General features: G+C 35.0%; 3 protein-coding genes across 5 annotated transcripts; 1 reads left to right on the plus strand and 2 right to left on the minus strand.

Moving 5' to 3' along the window:
- Positions 1-1,004: 1,004 nt before the first annotated feature.
- LOC132037567 (UBP1-associated proteins 1C) lies at positions 1,005-5,032 on the plus strand. 2 transcript variants are annotated; one of them, XM_059428098.1, is made up of 7 exons: positions 1,012-1,070; positions 1,167-1,238; positions 1,323-1,397; positions 3,142-3,272; positions 3,774-4,245; positions 4,438-4,551; positions 4,652-5,032. In XM_059428098.1, exons 2-7 carry the CDS (start codon positions 1,221-1,223, stop codon positions 4,715-4,717), a joined length of 876 nt encoding a protein of 291 aa, XP_059284081.1. In that variant the 5' UTR covers positions 1,012-1,070; positions 1,167-1,220; the 3' UTR covers positions 4,718-5,032. The 2 variants fall into 2 exon arrangements, with proteins under 2 accessions (XP_059284080.1, XP_059284081.1); XM_059428097.1 differs by having other exon boundaries at positions 1,005-1,238.
- A 791-nt stretch (positions 5,033-5,823) lies between these two features.
- On the minus strand, positions 5,824-6,450 carry LOC132036630 (uncharacterized). Its single transcript, XM_059427007.1, has one exon. It carries the CDS (start codon positions 6,381-6,383, stop codon positions 5,985-5,987), a length of 399 nt encoding a protein of 132 aa, XP_059282990.1. The 5' UTR covers positions 6,384-6,450; the 3' UTR covers positions 5,824-5,984.
- A 2,613-nt stretch (positions 6,451-9,063) lies between these two features.
- On the minus strand, positions 9,064-14,408 carry LOC132037568 (uncharacterized). Of its 2 annotated transcripts, none has more exons than XM_059428100.1 (6): positions 14,319-14,408; positions 12,969-13,052; positions 12,434-12,547; positions 9,644-9,770; positions 9,443-9,560; positions 9,064-9,239 (listed from the first exon to the last, which is right to left on the minus strand). In XM_059428100.1, exons 2-6 carry the CDS (start codon positions 12,976-12,978, stop codon positions 9,186-9,188), a joined length of 423 nt encoding a protein of 140 aa, XP_059284083.1. In that variant the 5' UTR covers positions 12,979-13,052; positions 14,319-14,408; the 3' UTR covers positions 9,064-9,185. The 2 variants fall into 2 exon arrangements, with proteins under 2 accessions (XP_059284083.1, XP_059284082.1); XM_059428099.1 differs by lacking the exon at positions 14,319-14,408 and adding an exon at positions 14,100-14,231.
- Between the last annotated feature and the right edge of the window lie 667 nt (positions 14,409-15,075).

The following is a 15,075-nucleotide window of genomic DNA, read 5'->3' on the forward strand; positions in this document are numbered from 1 at the left end:
TTTATATACACAACTCATACCCGATGGACAAGAAAAGCTTTGTCTCGATAATTTTCTGGAGCGGAGGTTATTTTTACAAAATTTTATCAAGCGGGCCAAAAAATAAAGACTTTATGGAGGCCATTTGTGAACTTAACCCTTTGCAATCTGCCAACTTAGTTCTGAGCTCCAAATTAGGGATTCTGCTGGGGGAATTTGCACGATTGTCCTTACTTGGGGGTGGTCTTTAATTTATGGCTTGGCCTAAAATACCACGAGGTTCTGGGTTCGAACCCTGGCTCAATTAAAAAAATAATAATTTTCGCACGACAGAATTTTGTTGCAAAATTAGGCCTATTCGGGCTTTGTAAAATTACAGCATAGTAATTTTTTATTTTTTTTTTAGCCTAAAGGCAGAGGTAGAAAAAAGTTTTTTTTTTTTTGGGCGTTAAGGCAGAATTTTAAGGCCTTATAAGGCAGACTTTTTCCGAAGTCTTGCCATGCAATTTTTTCTTTTAACTAAGCAGAGGTTCGAACCCAGAACCTCGGGATTTTTTCTATCACTTTTTTAAGTAAAGGACAAAAATTAAAGACCAGCAATTTGAAGTACAATCCGTGCAAAAATGATTCAGGTGGCCCAAAAGATTTTTTTTTTGCTCGGATTGCCCTTCATTTGGGGTGGTCTTTAAGTTTTGCCCTTCAAATTGGTAATCTTTAATTTTTACCCCTCGCCTAACACTCTGAGGTTGTGAGTTCGAACCCATCTCAGTAAATAACAAAAAAATCGCTAGGCAAAATTTTGCAATTTAAGGTAGAATTTGGGCCGCACACGCAGAATTTACATGGGCAGAAATTTTGCCTGAACGACAAAATTTAAAGGCCACCATTTTGAGGGATAAAAATTAAAGGCCACCCCCAGCGAGGGCCAATCCTGCAAATTGCCCAAAAAGAATTTGGATCTGTAAAATAATTGGGCCCTGATTTTCTATAGAAAAAGATTGGCTGGCTCTCGCCACTAGCCCTGTCCGCTGTGTTCACTTAGATTTTAACAGAGTAAAGTGACGCCATAATCAGCCTTTTGCTCAAAATCCGTAAACCCTACTCCTTAAAAGCCATTCTTTTCTTCTTGACTTGCTAAATTCATTAAGCTCTTGTGCATAATTCCTGAAAGAATGGTTTGGTTTCAGTGTGAAGACTGTGGAGACAATCTCAAGAAACCCAAATTGGCTAACCACTTCCGAATGTGTTCTGCTTACAAGGTTTTCTTTTTTGGTCGTTTCTCCCTTCACTCATGTAATTATGCTTTGAAGTTAGCTTATTGGTTTTGTGTGCGTTTTGTTTAGCTGTCTTGCATTGATTGTGGGGAGATATTTGGTCGTCAAACAGTGGAAACTCATACTCAATGCATCTCTGAAGCGGTAATATTCTCTCTTTATGTTTTACATGTTTTCATTGTATGGATAATCTTCAAGGCTATTCCCGACTTGGGAGGGTAGAGTATACGCACAACTTACCTGTTTTCGGTAGACCCTCGGCACAAGGACAATTAATTCAAAGTAGTATAAAAAGCCATGAAAAATACTATAAAAAGCATGATAAAGCTGTCTGGAATTAAAAAAGAAAAGCCATAACTACCACAAATAAATACAATAATTGAAGTACAAGAAACAAAAGATAGTAGCAGAAATCAAAGGACAAGAAACTACAAGGGAGATACTACGACTGCTAGTATGAAAACAACGCTCAACTATCTACTAACCTTCTACCCTAATCCGTGTCCTCCATAGCCTCCTAACTAAGGTCATGTACTCTCTAAGTTGGACCTGCCCCAGTCCTGTCTAGACCCCAATATTTGTATCTAGAAACAAGAATGGAATATGCACACACGATATTTCTGTTTTTATCAGTTGAATATCTGACATGTGGTCCTTCGGCTCACATGATATTTCAAGAATGGCAAATGCACACACATTCTCCTTTTAACACTTCAATGCAATTACTGTTCTCTTAACTAACTTCTAAAATATTACTTAGTGGTAAGTTCTCTATCCAGTGTTATTGAATATCACCGGGGTCGTGGTCCATTGGCCATACTTATCTTTCTAAGTTATTAGCTGAGTGCTTAATCAACAAAATGACTAAATATCTTGTTATCATTCTCACTTTCTATTGCAAAAACCTTGTATAGCTTCAACTTTTGGTTGCTAAAAGCTTCATGTATAATTTCATCTAGATGTGTTTGAAATATGGCAGAAAATATTTTCCCGTTGATGAAATTATTTTCCAGTTTTTGGTTATGGGAAAATATTTTCCAAGGAAAAGTTCCACCGAAAGGGGAAAGTCGACATTCCTACAAATCAATTTCGTTTCCAAGTATCACAACTCTTAGTCTCTTACTACATGTCACTTGCTCAGACAAACTCTTAGACACTGTTTTCTATTATTAATACAAGTTACAAAATAATCTCTGCAAAATACTACTTTCGTACCCTTTCCAAATTATATGATTATTACACATAACCTACTTTATACCCAACAAAACTCTAGAATATGATTCTGAAATGGTTTCTGAAGGAAATACATTTTCCATGAAAAATATTTTCCTTTATTCGAACTTAGCGTAGGGCCTGTTTGGAAGTATGATTGTTGAGTTTTTCGATATGGTGCTTTTAGAATGACACTTAAAGAGTAGTACGATAATCTTACAAGGCACTGTTTTGCCATTTTGCAAAATTAGCTTTTAGAATGACACTTAAAGAGTAGTACGATAATCTTACAAGGCACTGTTGTGCCATTTTGCAAAATTAACTTCAGGTAGAACATTACCATCCAACTTTTAAATTGTTATTTGAAATAATGTTTTATCTTATGTCCAAAATCATTTACAAAAGCTCCAAACATGAGTTTTTCCAGAAGTACATTTATAAATTAAGCAAACACTTAAAAAGTACCATGAGTGTTGACAATACTTGTTTCTTAAATACATGCCACTCCCAAACGGGAACCTAATATGCGTAGGGAAATCATAGCTGCATCATCTCTCCATCACCCTACTTTATGTTGCAAGTATTTACTTTGATTTAGTATTTGCTTCCCAGGCTGGTGTGTCTTATTCGAGTGATGTTTTGATATGTAGATTTGTATTTTCTGTATCTTCTTTAGGAGAAATATGGTCCAAAGGGGCAAGGAAAAGCTTCAAATGGAACTCCTGCCAAGCCCAGCGGTGATTCAAAGCAGAAGCCTGATGTAGACATCAATGTTGGATTGTCAGAGCGTCCACCTTGGTTCTGTAGGTCTGGTGAAGCTTTTTATCTTTCTCTTTTTCTTGTTGCTCATTAGCTTTCTAAGAATTTAAGGAAAAGGTTGTGGATATTTGCTTGAAATGAGATGGCACTTTCGTTGAAACAAACCAGTATTATCCTTGTCCAATTAAATGTTTTTATCGCGCTGTTGCTGCAACAGGGAATATTATCTGTAGCTCAACAGGTTGTGTGTCTTCCCCCAGGCTTCATTTATAATCATTGTCTCCAAGTCAGAATGGACTTCTGCGTCTTATTCCCTCATCCATCTGAAGCTTTGTAACAGCTTCAATCATGTTTTCTCTTTCCTACCCAAATATCCTCTTCTTTTTTTTTCCTCCTTCCCTCTTAGTGGCTTGTATTATTGGGTTGCGAGACATGTTTCTGATTTTTCGTTTATTCTTTCTTTCTTTTCTTTTGTGTTGTTTTCTGCCTTTTCCTTTTTCTTAGTTATCTATTTCATCCTTATTTGACCTCAAAGTGATGTATCTGCAGTTTGTGTAATACCAGTGCAACTAGTAAGCAGACTCTACTAAGCCATGCTGAGGGTAAGAAGCACAGAGGAAAGGCACGAGCTTTCCACGCTGCTAAGCAGCAGCCTAAGCAGAATGAAACAGCTGGCCTTGGTGTGGACGTCTCAAGTGATAAAAATCAAAAGAATGAGATTCCTGAGAACAAAGCATGTGAGGAATCAAAGGAGCAAAACTCAAAAGAACCAGAAAATGATAATTCTCACTCAAAGAAGAAAAGAAAAGACAGGGAATCTGAAAATGGTGGCGCCAAACTATCTGCTGAATTAGATAACGGTGAAGTAATCCAGGTTGAAAAAGAACAGGAAACAAAACACAAAAAGAAAGCCAAAACTGAAACAGTGAAACAAGATAAAGCTGTCTTGGATGGGTCTAACGGAAACGACAGCAAGAAGACGATAAAGTGGAAGAAAGTGATCACATCAGCTTTGAAATCTGTATGTGTTTTCTCCATTTCGTCAGTAGTTTGCAACCTTTCTTTCATATACATGTTCCAACTTTTGTTTCATATACATCTTCATGAGCATTTCTTCCTCTTTGAAAGAAGAGTCTTTATTTATCACGTCTCAGCGACTAATTTATATGCATTGTCTGGTATCTCTCTTATTCGCTCGTTTCATTTGGGACAGAATTCTGATGGAGCTCTGAAGTTGAAGAAACTTAAAAAGATTGTTCTGAAGTCTGTGAATGAGTCTAGCATGGTAGAAGATGAAAGCCAAGTCAGCAACACAATCGAGCATAAGGTCAGCTAATCCTATCAAATCGGATCAGTGTCTGTTTCTTTTGATTCTTTGGCTAAACATGTACAGTGCTGACATAATTCGTTGTTGCTATTTCCTGCAGATAAATTCAAGTTCTAAATTCGTTGTTGATGGCAAATATGTGCGACTGGCAACCAAAAGCTCCTGAGAATTCTTTCATTTCAGACGCTTTATAAGTTTTAGAACCAATGTTTTAGGCAATCTATTGGGGAAAAAGAAAACAATGCAGAGCCAAAGCTATAAAACAAGCTTCACCTATGATTCATACGATCAACTTCATGACCTCAATTTGAGGGGAGTGTATTCCGAAGTTTTGCTTGTGCTATTGAAATTTTGGAGATTAGATATGTTATTTTTTTGTAAGAAAATTTTTGAGTATTGTTATGTGAGAGGGACTTGTATTTATAGTTTGTTGGTTTATCATCAAATTTGTGTGTTCGCCAAGAGCGTCAAGTTCTTATCATCATCATTCTCTGATCCATATTTCTAGAGCACAATTAACCTACTAATAGCCGAAGATCTTCTTAGCGTGGTTGGTAAAGTTTTTGGGAAATTTAGAAGTATTTATTCTTCAAAAAGTTACTTGCCTTATAGTTTGAAGCGTTTGGTTAAGTGTGTGAAAAAACATACTCCTAGTACTTTTATACAGCAGCTGAGACTATTTTCTGCTGCAGAGGAGCAACACAGAAAGAAAATTTCTCCTTAGAAGCATAAACGGTGGTAAACATCCTTTACCAAAATCTTCTTTTTTTTTTTTGAAAAAACAAAAATCTATCCTCATAGGTGAGGACAAAATAATCTCTCGCATTGTTGACAATGCATCTGTGACCAAAATCTTATACTTCCAATCTTTCTATTTCCCGATTATTTTACATTTTAATGAAACGAAATTCTATCTAGGACATGAAATTAGATTGGAAAGTGTGGAGGTCAAGGATTAGATAGGGAAGTGTTGGTTATGCGTACTCTTAGTAGTAGTATTATTTAGTACTGGAGTATCACTATGATTCTCTATTGCACTTTGGCTTTGTACTTCTTGTTCTTTTGCTGTCATATTTTTCTGTGTCTGTATCGAAGTTCTTTTCCTTTATATTGTTGTTAAAATAAAAAACTTCATTAAATCTCTCTTCCTTTTTATTTTTGTTGAAATAAAAAATTTCATTAAATCTCTCGTAATAAATAATTAGTTCATATTGTTAATATATTTAAATAATACTAATTGTAAAAGAGATCTTAGATGTCCAGTTTCCATAATTGACATTCAAACACACTTTTCTTTTTATTCAAAGGAACCACAAACTAAGATTAAAACTTAATCATCGTGAGCACACCTGCATTAGGTTAAATAACATATACATTAATCAAAGCATGAAACTGAAATATCTCGCCGCTTGAACCATTATCATGGTTGGTACTCACTTGTGAAATATATTCTTCGTTGCTAGCTTTGGTTTCTTATGTGATCGGTTCTTGTGACTTTCAAGAGCTTCATAGTCAATCCTCTTTTGCCACTTACTCTTGCATAGTTTAATAGGCCGGTTACCAACATACTTCCCATTCATTGTTTTAAGTGCCTTAGCAAGGTCTAATGGGTTGGAAAAACTCACAAATCCATATCCCTCAGTCTTACCAGTCCGTTTGTCTCTCACAACCTTAGCCATATTAAAACTTGGAAATCTTGAAAAGGCTTTTGATAGGACATCATCATTCACCTCATTACCAAGATCACCACAGAATAGACGATAATCATTCTCTGGCCACTCTGCAAGACTAGGATCTTCCCACCTTTTTCCTGCTGCCTTACGAGGTGCCATTGCAACACGGGCGAATTAGGGTTTTCTATTATGAGACAACGTGAATTATAGTAATGATAACGTAAAAAAAAGAACACACGTGACCAACTCTTATTATTTAACAAAAGATGCTTCAGAAGGATACATAATTATGAAGGAAAATCATGTATATATAGACTCCGAAAGACCTTAAACCCAATAGTAATCAGACAGCTTTCCAGAACCGATCCTTAAATCAGGTCCACAGACATAATATACATTTTTTTTTTTATGGCTAAATTAGGGATTTTGGGCAAAGGGTGGGGTGGGGGCAGGGATTTGAGAATTATTGTGATTTGATTTCGCAAAAATATATCCTTCATACACACCCTCTGAAAGGATGGACGAAACATAAATTGCTTGTATAATACTTACACTACTACTGGAAATAGGAAAAGCGCCTTGCTCGACACGGGGCCCAATCACATTGTTGGAAATTAATCTTTTGATTTGAGGATAAATCTTTTAATATGGTGATATTTTCTCTTTTTTGTTCTTTACAGATTATATTAACAAATTAGCATTAGAAATCAAATGTGATTTATAGATATAAAAATTTAAATATATTACTTAGGAGTAGTTAATAATCATAAAATATGATTGAATTTTGAACAGTAAAACAAATTTTAAAAAGTTTAAATAATGAACTTGTAATCATTAATGTAATTATCACTAACTTTAATATTTGAAATAATGTTAAAATATTAATAAAACTTGTTTAATCAATATTCACACGCAATAAATAAGGTTTCTACTCGCAATTTCAACTTTTCTTTTTCAATTTAAGTTCATGTTCAAACGTTATTGTAATAACAATTTTCGAACACTTTAATTTCACCTTTAACTTTAAATATTTTTACCTCAACTAAATATTATTTGAATGCCTACTAAATGTTGAATTTGAACCCTAGCAAATATTATACATAAGCTGTGTTAAAAACACGTTCAATGTTTTCAAACTCAGTAATTACTCTTTAAAAAAAATATATCTTCTTAAGTTTAGAATATGTTAAAGATTATATAATCGTTCATGGGATGCAATGGAGTTACAAATAATAATAGGTTATATCAGTTATTGATTATGCAAAACATCGCCTATAAGCCCATAGAAAAAGCTTGATTTTGCAAGTCTAATTTCTAATCTTTTCTTTCCACATTTTGAGAAAAATGTTAGGGAAAAATTACAGAATGGTGTAGCAAAGAAGTATTATGACGGTGCCCGTTTAAGGTGTGCAACTTTCTGTGGCACATCTCAGTCCTCCTCCCCATTATTTAGAAAAACTGAGCCATCGATTCAGGTACAAGATACTGTCATTACCGCCCGGGCAATTAGACATCCAACCCCTTATTGCAACGACACAATTGCTAGAGCAGAGCTAGATATGGAGGTGAATTTTTTCTTTGTTGTCAGGAAATTGTTATTCAAGATTCAATAGATGATATACACCCCTGTTAATACACAATTTTCCTCCATTCCTCTCTTCACTGGCTGAAAACAACTTCACTTTACAGTAGAGAGATGTAAACCTATTATGAAGGTCATCCAAGTGAAATGGATTAAACCAACACATAGGGAGTTTAGTAAAAGGAAACTCTGGTTTGGCAGGAGGAGGAGGCTGCTTGAGAAACCAAAATGGGGACCTCTTAACTATACATGGCTGAATCCAATGCAATATATACAGGATTGAAGTGGCGCTACGACAATGGGTTTCAAGGGGATTCATGTTGAATCAGGCTCACAAATCTTGATTAATGCCATTAACAGTATTATCATAAGCCCTCCCGGCAGAATGCAGGACTAAATGACCAGATTTCACAGCTAAAGCAAGCAAGCTGGCAATTACAAGTTCATATACTGCTTTAGGGAGATCAAATGTGTTGCTAATTTTCTTGCTAACTTGAGCCTACAGAGGAAGTTACCTACATTCTTCATGGAAGCTAATACCTTACCAAGAAAAGTGAGAGCTTCTCTGAAGAATCATAGAGACCAATTAATTAATTTCAGAATCACAATTAATAAGAAGTTTTTTGTTGTATAAATTATGGTTTTGAGTACACATATTTCATAGGAAGATAGAACGTCTTCAAACCTTTTTTTATCTTATTTGGGCACCTTTTGATTGTGCCTAACATTCGTAATTAGGAGTCTCTCAGGTGCTCACCCCTTTTGTAACTATGTGCTTATTTTGCAATATATAGGTTGAGGTCATGCCTAACCTCTCACCATAAAGGTGATATTAATTTTTCAAAAAACATATCTAATCTAAAATAATATGAGAAAACATAAGCTACTATCATTCTAAAGCACTTCTTCTTTCTCATTTGAAATGCAGTAAAAATATAAACAGATATTGGAAACTTGACCAAACAGACTACAAACAATGAAACATATTGGAAGCAATTTCAAGAAAATTTAGAAGCACTAATGGATGGGACACTGAAGCAATCTGGATAATATATTTCTGATCTGAAAAATGGAGATGATTGAGAGTCTTTTTAACTTATCCTACACATAAATCTGTATTATTATTATGGCACTTTTTACATGGAAAAACATGTATACAAACAAGAGGAATTTCAATAATAAATCTTGATGGAACACATAAGGAGGTGTAGATTTTCATGTGTATAGTTCTGTATAAGATTTTTTTTTTTTCCCTCGTAAGAGCATTTACAATTTGAGAATTTGGATCCGAGTAATGGCTTTTGACTTGACTACAAAACAAGCAACAGCACAATTCTGACATCTTGGCTATGGCTAGTATGAAACTGGCATAGCAGAAGCTACAAGAAGAGAGCTGCTGCTATAATTAGCAACACAACAGAACACGCCATTGCCTGCATAAGAGTGTAAATCCTAAACGCTGTTAGAACTGTTTAACACTGATAAACACAGTACCAAGATAGACAAAAAAAAATTTAAGTGTCACAGAAAACCAGAAATGTACAGAAATGCAATCTCATGAATTTCCTTTTTCCTCTTTTGATTGATCCATTATTTTGATGTTAAAAGTTAGTAAGGGGGGTGGGAATCAACTTACAGCAATAGCAGATGCAGCAAGCCCGGCACGTTCTCTAGGATCCTTACGGTAGTAGTTTCCGAAATAAAGTATTGTGGCATAATACCACATCAACGGGCATAGAAATCCCAGTAGAAATCTAGTCGTAAATAATTTTAAACAATCAGATTCTCCAGAAGAGGAGAGAGAGAAAGATTAACTGAGACATATAATAGCACTTACGAAAACCATCCGACTCCACAACCAAAGCAAGGAAGAGGTTTATCATAGAACCCTGTTTGAAGGTCCTCTACATCTCTAATCAACGTATACTTTCCCTTCTCACGATCTTCTGCATCACCTCCTTGCCCTATAATCACAGGTATCCAACTCAGAATTTCTGTTTGCCTCTTTTTTTTTTTTAATCTTTTTGTGTGCCAAGTGTGGACAGATGATTGGTAGATAGATAAAAGGTTGTCTCAAATTGAATTTTTACAATAATACATGTTTTCATAGTTACAATAGAACCAGGGAATTAAAGATAAAGTTAGCAGAGATTCTACCCCATCCCACAGCCCAAACAAAAGGAAAAGAAAACCTATGAACAATACTTATTTGGGGGGAGGAGATAGACCAGAAAACGTAATAAACCTGTATCAGAATAGTTTTCTTATGGAGCATGTATAAGAATATTTCATCCTCACACTATGAAGGCCTCGAAGAAGTAACTGAATGAAAAACTTAAGAAAAGATTAAGATATGTTCTAATGTATTTCAAGGTATCCTAAAGGAGTTCTGCGTTTATTTGCTGACGGGTGTGTGAAATAACCATCAATAGCTTTTTGTTGTTCTAATTTCAGAAGCTAGAATAGATAAGACAAAGACAGGGAACCTCCATAAATAAAAGTTTGTAAAGCAAATGATCCTAACAGCATTCTACTTATTTTTCTGATCCATATGGGTCAGGCATTATAGAAAATGAGCATTTCAATCTGTGAGCTAAATGCAAATGCTGCTTCTTCGATGCAGGCCAAATACAAGTAATTGTCATGGGAAAAGGGTTTATGTTCTAAGATAAAAAGCATAATGGAAGCACATATGTCCACCAAGAGCTGTCCAGATTGTAATCGGCATATAAGAAGCCAAAATAGTCTTGCTATCCCAAAAAAGTTAGTTTTGCATCATAACAAAGTTGACTCTATCAGTTGGAAGAGACATCCCAAAGGACTTTTTCAGTCAAAAGTTGCTATGCTATGCTGGAATCTAACACCAATGGGGTTATATGGCCTTGGAAAAAGATTTGGTTCAATAGTGCTCCTCTGAGGGTCTCTTGCCTCACTCAAATAAACCTTCAAAAGAGGGGATTTCAGCTTTGCAGCAGGTGTCCATTGTGTGATCAAGAGCGATTTGAAGTAATTGGCCACCTCTTTTTGCATTGGAGGGTCACAAATCAATCATGAAGCATGTCTTTGGCAATATTTGGTGTGTTGGACCATGCCTAGCTCCATTACACAGCTGCTGCAGTGCTGGAACAGGGGGCTTATGCAAGAATTCCCAAAAGACTTGGAACACTATACCTCAGGCCACGGTAGTTGAGTGGTCGGCTTGAAAGAATAGCAGAATTTTCTAAGGCAATAGGAAAAATATTCACCGCCTTATATTTTTTTTTGCTTGCTTTTTGGTGCAAACACTTCTTTACTTCTATTATTTCTTTTTCCTGACTGCTTTGGTTTTTCTTTGAGCCGAGGGTCTATCGGAAACACCCTCTCTACCTTCCAAGGTAGGGGTAAGGTTTGCGTACGCTCTACCCCCTAGACCCCACTTGTGGGATTACACTGGGTATGTTGTTGTTGTTGTTTTTTGGTGCAAACTGGTCATTGTACGAGATGTACATGCATTACTAAACATAGTAGAGAATTTTCACTCTTTCTTGGGAAAGGTTATGCTGTCCCCAGGCTGCTGGTGGCGTAGGATTTCTTGACATATCAACTTGGAATAGGGCTGCTATCTGTAAACCTCTATGGAGCTTATGTCTGAAGAAGGACAAACTATGGATTCAATTGGCCCATAGTTATTGCATAAAAGAGGGGCCTGTTTGGGATGCAAAACCCACTGATGCATCATGGATGATCAAGAAGATACTAGGTTCTAAACAGACCTTTGAGCTAGCTGGATATGAGGAACAAGACATTCTTCAAATGGACAAGTTTAGCACAAAGAATGTATACCAGAGACTCCGTGGTGACATGTCAAAGGTGGAATGGAGAAGATTGACCTGTAATAACCAAGGATCACCAAGATGGAAGATCATTCTATACTTGGCCATTCAGGGAAGATTACAGACCAATGATAGGATTGCAAAATGGGCAACTGTTAATGATCTTTCCTGCCCTCTATGGTGTTCTGTTGATAAGTCTTTGAACCACTTCTTTTTCACATGTCCTTATTCATCAATTGTGTGGGAAAAGATGCTAGCTTGGCAAGGTATTATCAGAAGACCTGCTGCAGAGTGGAGTGATGAAGTTATATGGGCTATTGGACAGGCAAAAGGCAGATCAGTGAAAGCTATTCTGTATCGGATAGTTCTTGCTTGCCGTATATACTTTGTGTGGCAGGGGGGAACTTTAGATTATACCAGCAGAAAAGAAGAGAGCAAGCGATTTTGCTAAGACAAATCACACAGGAAGCCCACTGTAGAGGATCCTTACTTCCAAGGTTGCATAGTCCAATGGCTGAGCTTAGTTACTATCATAGTTTACTGATAATAGCCATTGATGTATAGAGGTTTTTTCGTTGCTGCTGCAGTTAAGGGACATGTCCTTCTCTACATTTCTTTTTGAGCTGTAACCGATTACTTTTGGTAATAAAATCTTTATTTACAAAAAAAAAAAAAAAAAAAAAAAAAAGAGACAAAAAAAGAGAATTTTCACTCTCTGTAATTACGTCTGATCAACTGGCTTAGTGCAAGCTGTTATAAAATTTCTTATTACTTATCGGAAAAAAAAAAAAAAAAAAGAGTAAGAAAAAGGCTACCTTTAAATACTGAATAATATCGGGCTGTTGGCCTCAAAAGGTCAAGATGTTTGTCAGAGGCTGATTTCACGAGTTCAACGCTATTTCTGCCCTCTCCAGCTTCAAGACTAGCACCTGTTAGACCCAGATGTCCAATTAATTATGTCTACAAAATTTCCTTCATCTAAGATTTAATACTTATAAGAATATTAAATGCTCAACTTGCAAATGAAGGGTAAATACAATTTTTTTCCTAAAAATGTACATATCCTAGAACTTTTCCAAATGCAAAACTGCAAACAACTGTACAAAATGACAGTCATCCATAAACATTTCATCGTGCAATAATTTTTTTTTCTTTTTAATTAACTTGAACTCAGCATTCAGATATCTACGAGAAATCTAATGGAATAAGATATACTAGAATTTATCAAGGGCTACATGGAGAATGTGTCACCAACGAACAAATATATACAATAGTCATTTTAATCAGGGAAAACTGTCAGAAATCTGAAAAATGAGATAGCGAGTTAGGGTAGGTAGACTAAGCGCTTACTCTTGTCCATGTGTAGTTCTTTCAAGCTGATGGTTTCTACCTTTAGTATTTTGAGTTATCCCCTCTGCTTGACCTTCAGATAACCTGCTTTGCACGTTCAAACAAAGTACTTCAACTTTACTAATTTACCATGCAATAAGAGTTAGCTCATTGAATAATGCTGGCAAAATAAGAAAAGGAACGAGCCACTAATTTTTGGGGTAGTTTATACGCTGGTTAGGAAGTAAGTTATTCATGTATTAAAACCAGCATAACTAGTACCATGTTTGGTAGCATTTTTGTTGCTATGTATAAAATTCAATACACCAAGTACGGTGTTTGGTTACTAGTTTATAATCCCGCATAACTAATACATGTATAAGCTATGCAGAAGTCTATGTTTTATTTATGCAGGGTAGAAGATGGAATAACTAAACCTTAGATAACTAATCCCTGCATAACTCTAACTAGTAACCAAACAAAATCATTAAGGAAGAATAGGTTATATTCTACCACTGTTGAGCGTTTATCATGTCAATAACACTGAAAGGTCCATTTTTTGTCTATCAACCAATTCCTCATAGTTTAGACATGCAACTAAACAACAACATGATGACAACCCTCTATTGATACACATAATTTTAGAAAATGAGTAATTTCTGAACCAATAAATTCCAGGCATAGTTACAGCAATGAAGAAATCACAGGCCTTGACCCGTAGTTTTAATTCACCACTTTCTAAAGCTTGAAGACATCTATAAATTATTTCAAGCAAGTTTAGCCACAATTGGCTGATAATTCATGAGAGCAAAAAATCATTTAAACGGTTCTTGATCTTCCAAAGAGGTCAAATTTAGCAGACTTGGGTAACCTTAAAAGTTTCTTGATTAATTTTCAAGAACATATCTATATTTTCATAAACCAGATGAACAAAGCTAAAAAATTAACAAACATCAATTACCGGGAGTATATAGAAGATAAGCCCACCAGAAAGAATTATACTTTACTCTCAAAAATTAAAAAAAAAAAAAAAAAAAAAAGACCCAACAGAATTAATTATAAAGAAGAATTAGCCCAACAGAAAAGAAATTCCCTTTACTCATAAAAAGAGATCACAAAAGGAAGAAAAAGAAAATGATCCAAGATAATTACCACTATAAAATTCAACCACTATGAACAAATTTTCCGAATTCTTGATTTTTTGGGGCTTTAAACTACAGAATAAAGTTGTTGATTAGTTCCCACTTAACCACAGAAATAAAGAAGAAAAGAAAACAAGATATATTTAACCTGATATGGACGTATGATCTGCTATCATGTATAAAAGGAAAAAGGCTAAAATCAAAACAAAAAAAGGATGAGGAAACTTACAGCTGAATTACGAAACTTCAGTCTGCCAATCTTGAATTTTGAGTCAGAACAAAAGTAAGCGGTAGAGCCAGGACAAGGAAAATAAAAAGGTGGGAATGTGCTTGGTTTTTTATAGTAAGAGCAATGAATTACTTCCTTTGTGTCTATTATTAATGTGTGACTCAGTTAAAAATTATTTGATCGCGATTTATTTATATGTTTTTTAAATATTTTAAATTATTAATTATTATGACTTATAATAAATATTTTTTATGTAATTTTTAAATGTATAAATATTTTAATTTTTGTAAAAGATTGTATGTTTGAATTTACTTTTAAAATAAAAAATGATTGTTAGAAATTTAAATTGATATAAAGGAATTATGTGAAATAAATAGGAAGTAGGTGATGGTGAATAATGATGAAGATTGATTGATGGATAGCATATTCCATGAGCCGACTGGAAGGTATACGCTTTCGTCCCGCATTGAGTCCCCAATAAACTATGACTTGTCGCTATCCTTTTTTTTCCCTCATCATTGGGTGTCTTGGTATGTAGGAAAATATTCTTCAAATTTTTTTATTTTTGGTCGTCGAAATAACTTTTCTAATAAAAAAAGTTTTTTAAAAGTAAGAATAATTATTTCTCTAATAAAGATAGGAAAAGTAAATTTTATAAGTGGTATTTAAATTTTATAAGTGGTATTTTAAATTCATTGTCATGTCTTTAACAACCACCACCACTTTCTATCTCACTCCATGGCATAGAGCCCGTTTG

This window comes from Lycium ferocissimum, chromosome 11 (assembly GCF_029784015.1).
Source record: "Lycium ferocissimum isolate CSIRO_LF1 chromosome 11, AGI_CSIRO_Lferr_CH_V1, whole genome shotgun sequence".
Lineage (NCBI taxonomy): Eukaryota > Viridiplantae > Streptophyta > Magnoliopsida > Solanales > Solanaceae > Lycium > Lycium ferocissimum.

Bases quoted from the DNA above. Each gene is read 5' to 3' on its own strand.
- LOC132037567 (XM_059428097.1), top strand. From the start codon at position 1,152: ATGGTTTGGTTTCAGTGTGAAGACTGTGGAGACAATCTCAAGAAACCC. The intron at 3,273-3,773 runs GTCTGGTGAAGC...ATGTATCTGCAG, and splicing joins CGTCCACCTTGGTTCTGTAG to TTTGTGTAATACCAGTGCAA. The intron at 4,246-4,437 runs GTATGTGTTTTC...CATTTGGGACAG, and splicing joins TCACATCAGCTTTGAAATCT to AATTCTGATGGAGCTCTGAA.
- LOC132037568 (XM_059428100.1), bottom strand. The intron at 9,561-9,643 runs GTAAGTGCTATT...ATTTACGACTAG, and splicing joins TGTGGAGTCGGATGGTTTTC to ATTTCTACTGGGATTTCTAT. The intron at 9,240-9,442 runs GTAAGTTGATTC...ACTCTTATGCAG, and splicing joins TTGCTGCATCTGCTATTGCT to GCAATGGCGTGTTCTGTTGT.
- LOC132036630 (XM_059427007.1), bottom strand. From the start codon at position 6,383: ATGGCACCTCGTAAGGCAGCAGGAAAAAGGTGGGAAGATCCTAGTCTT.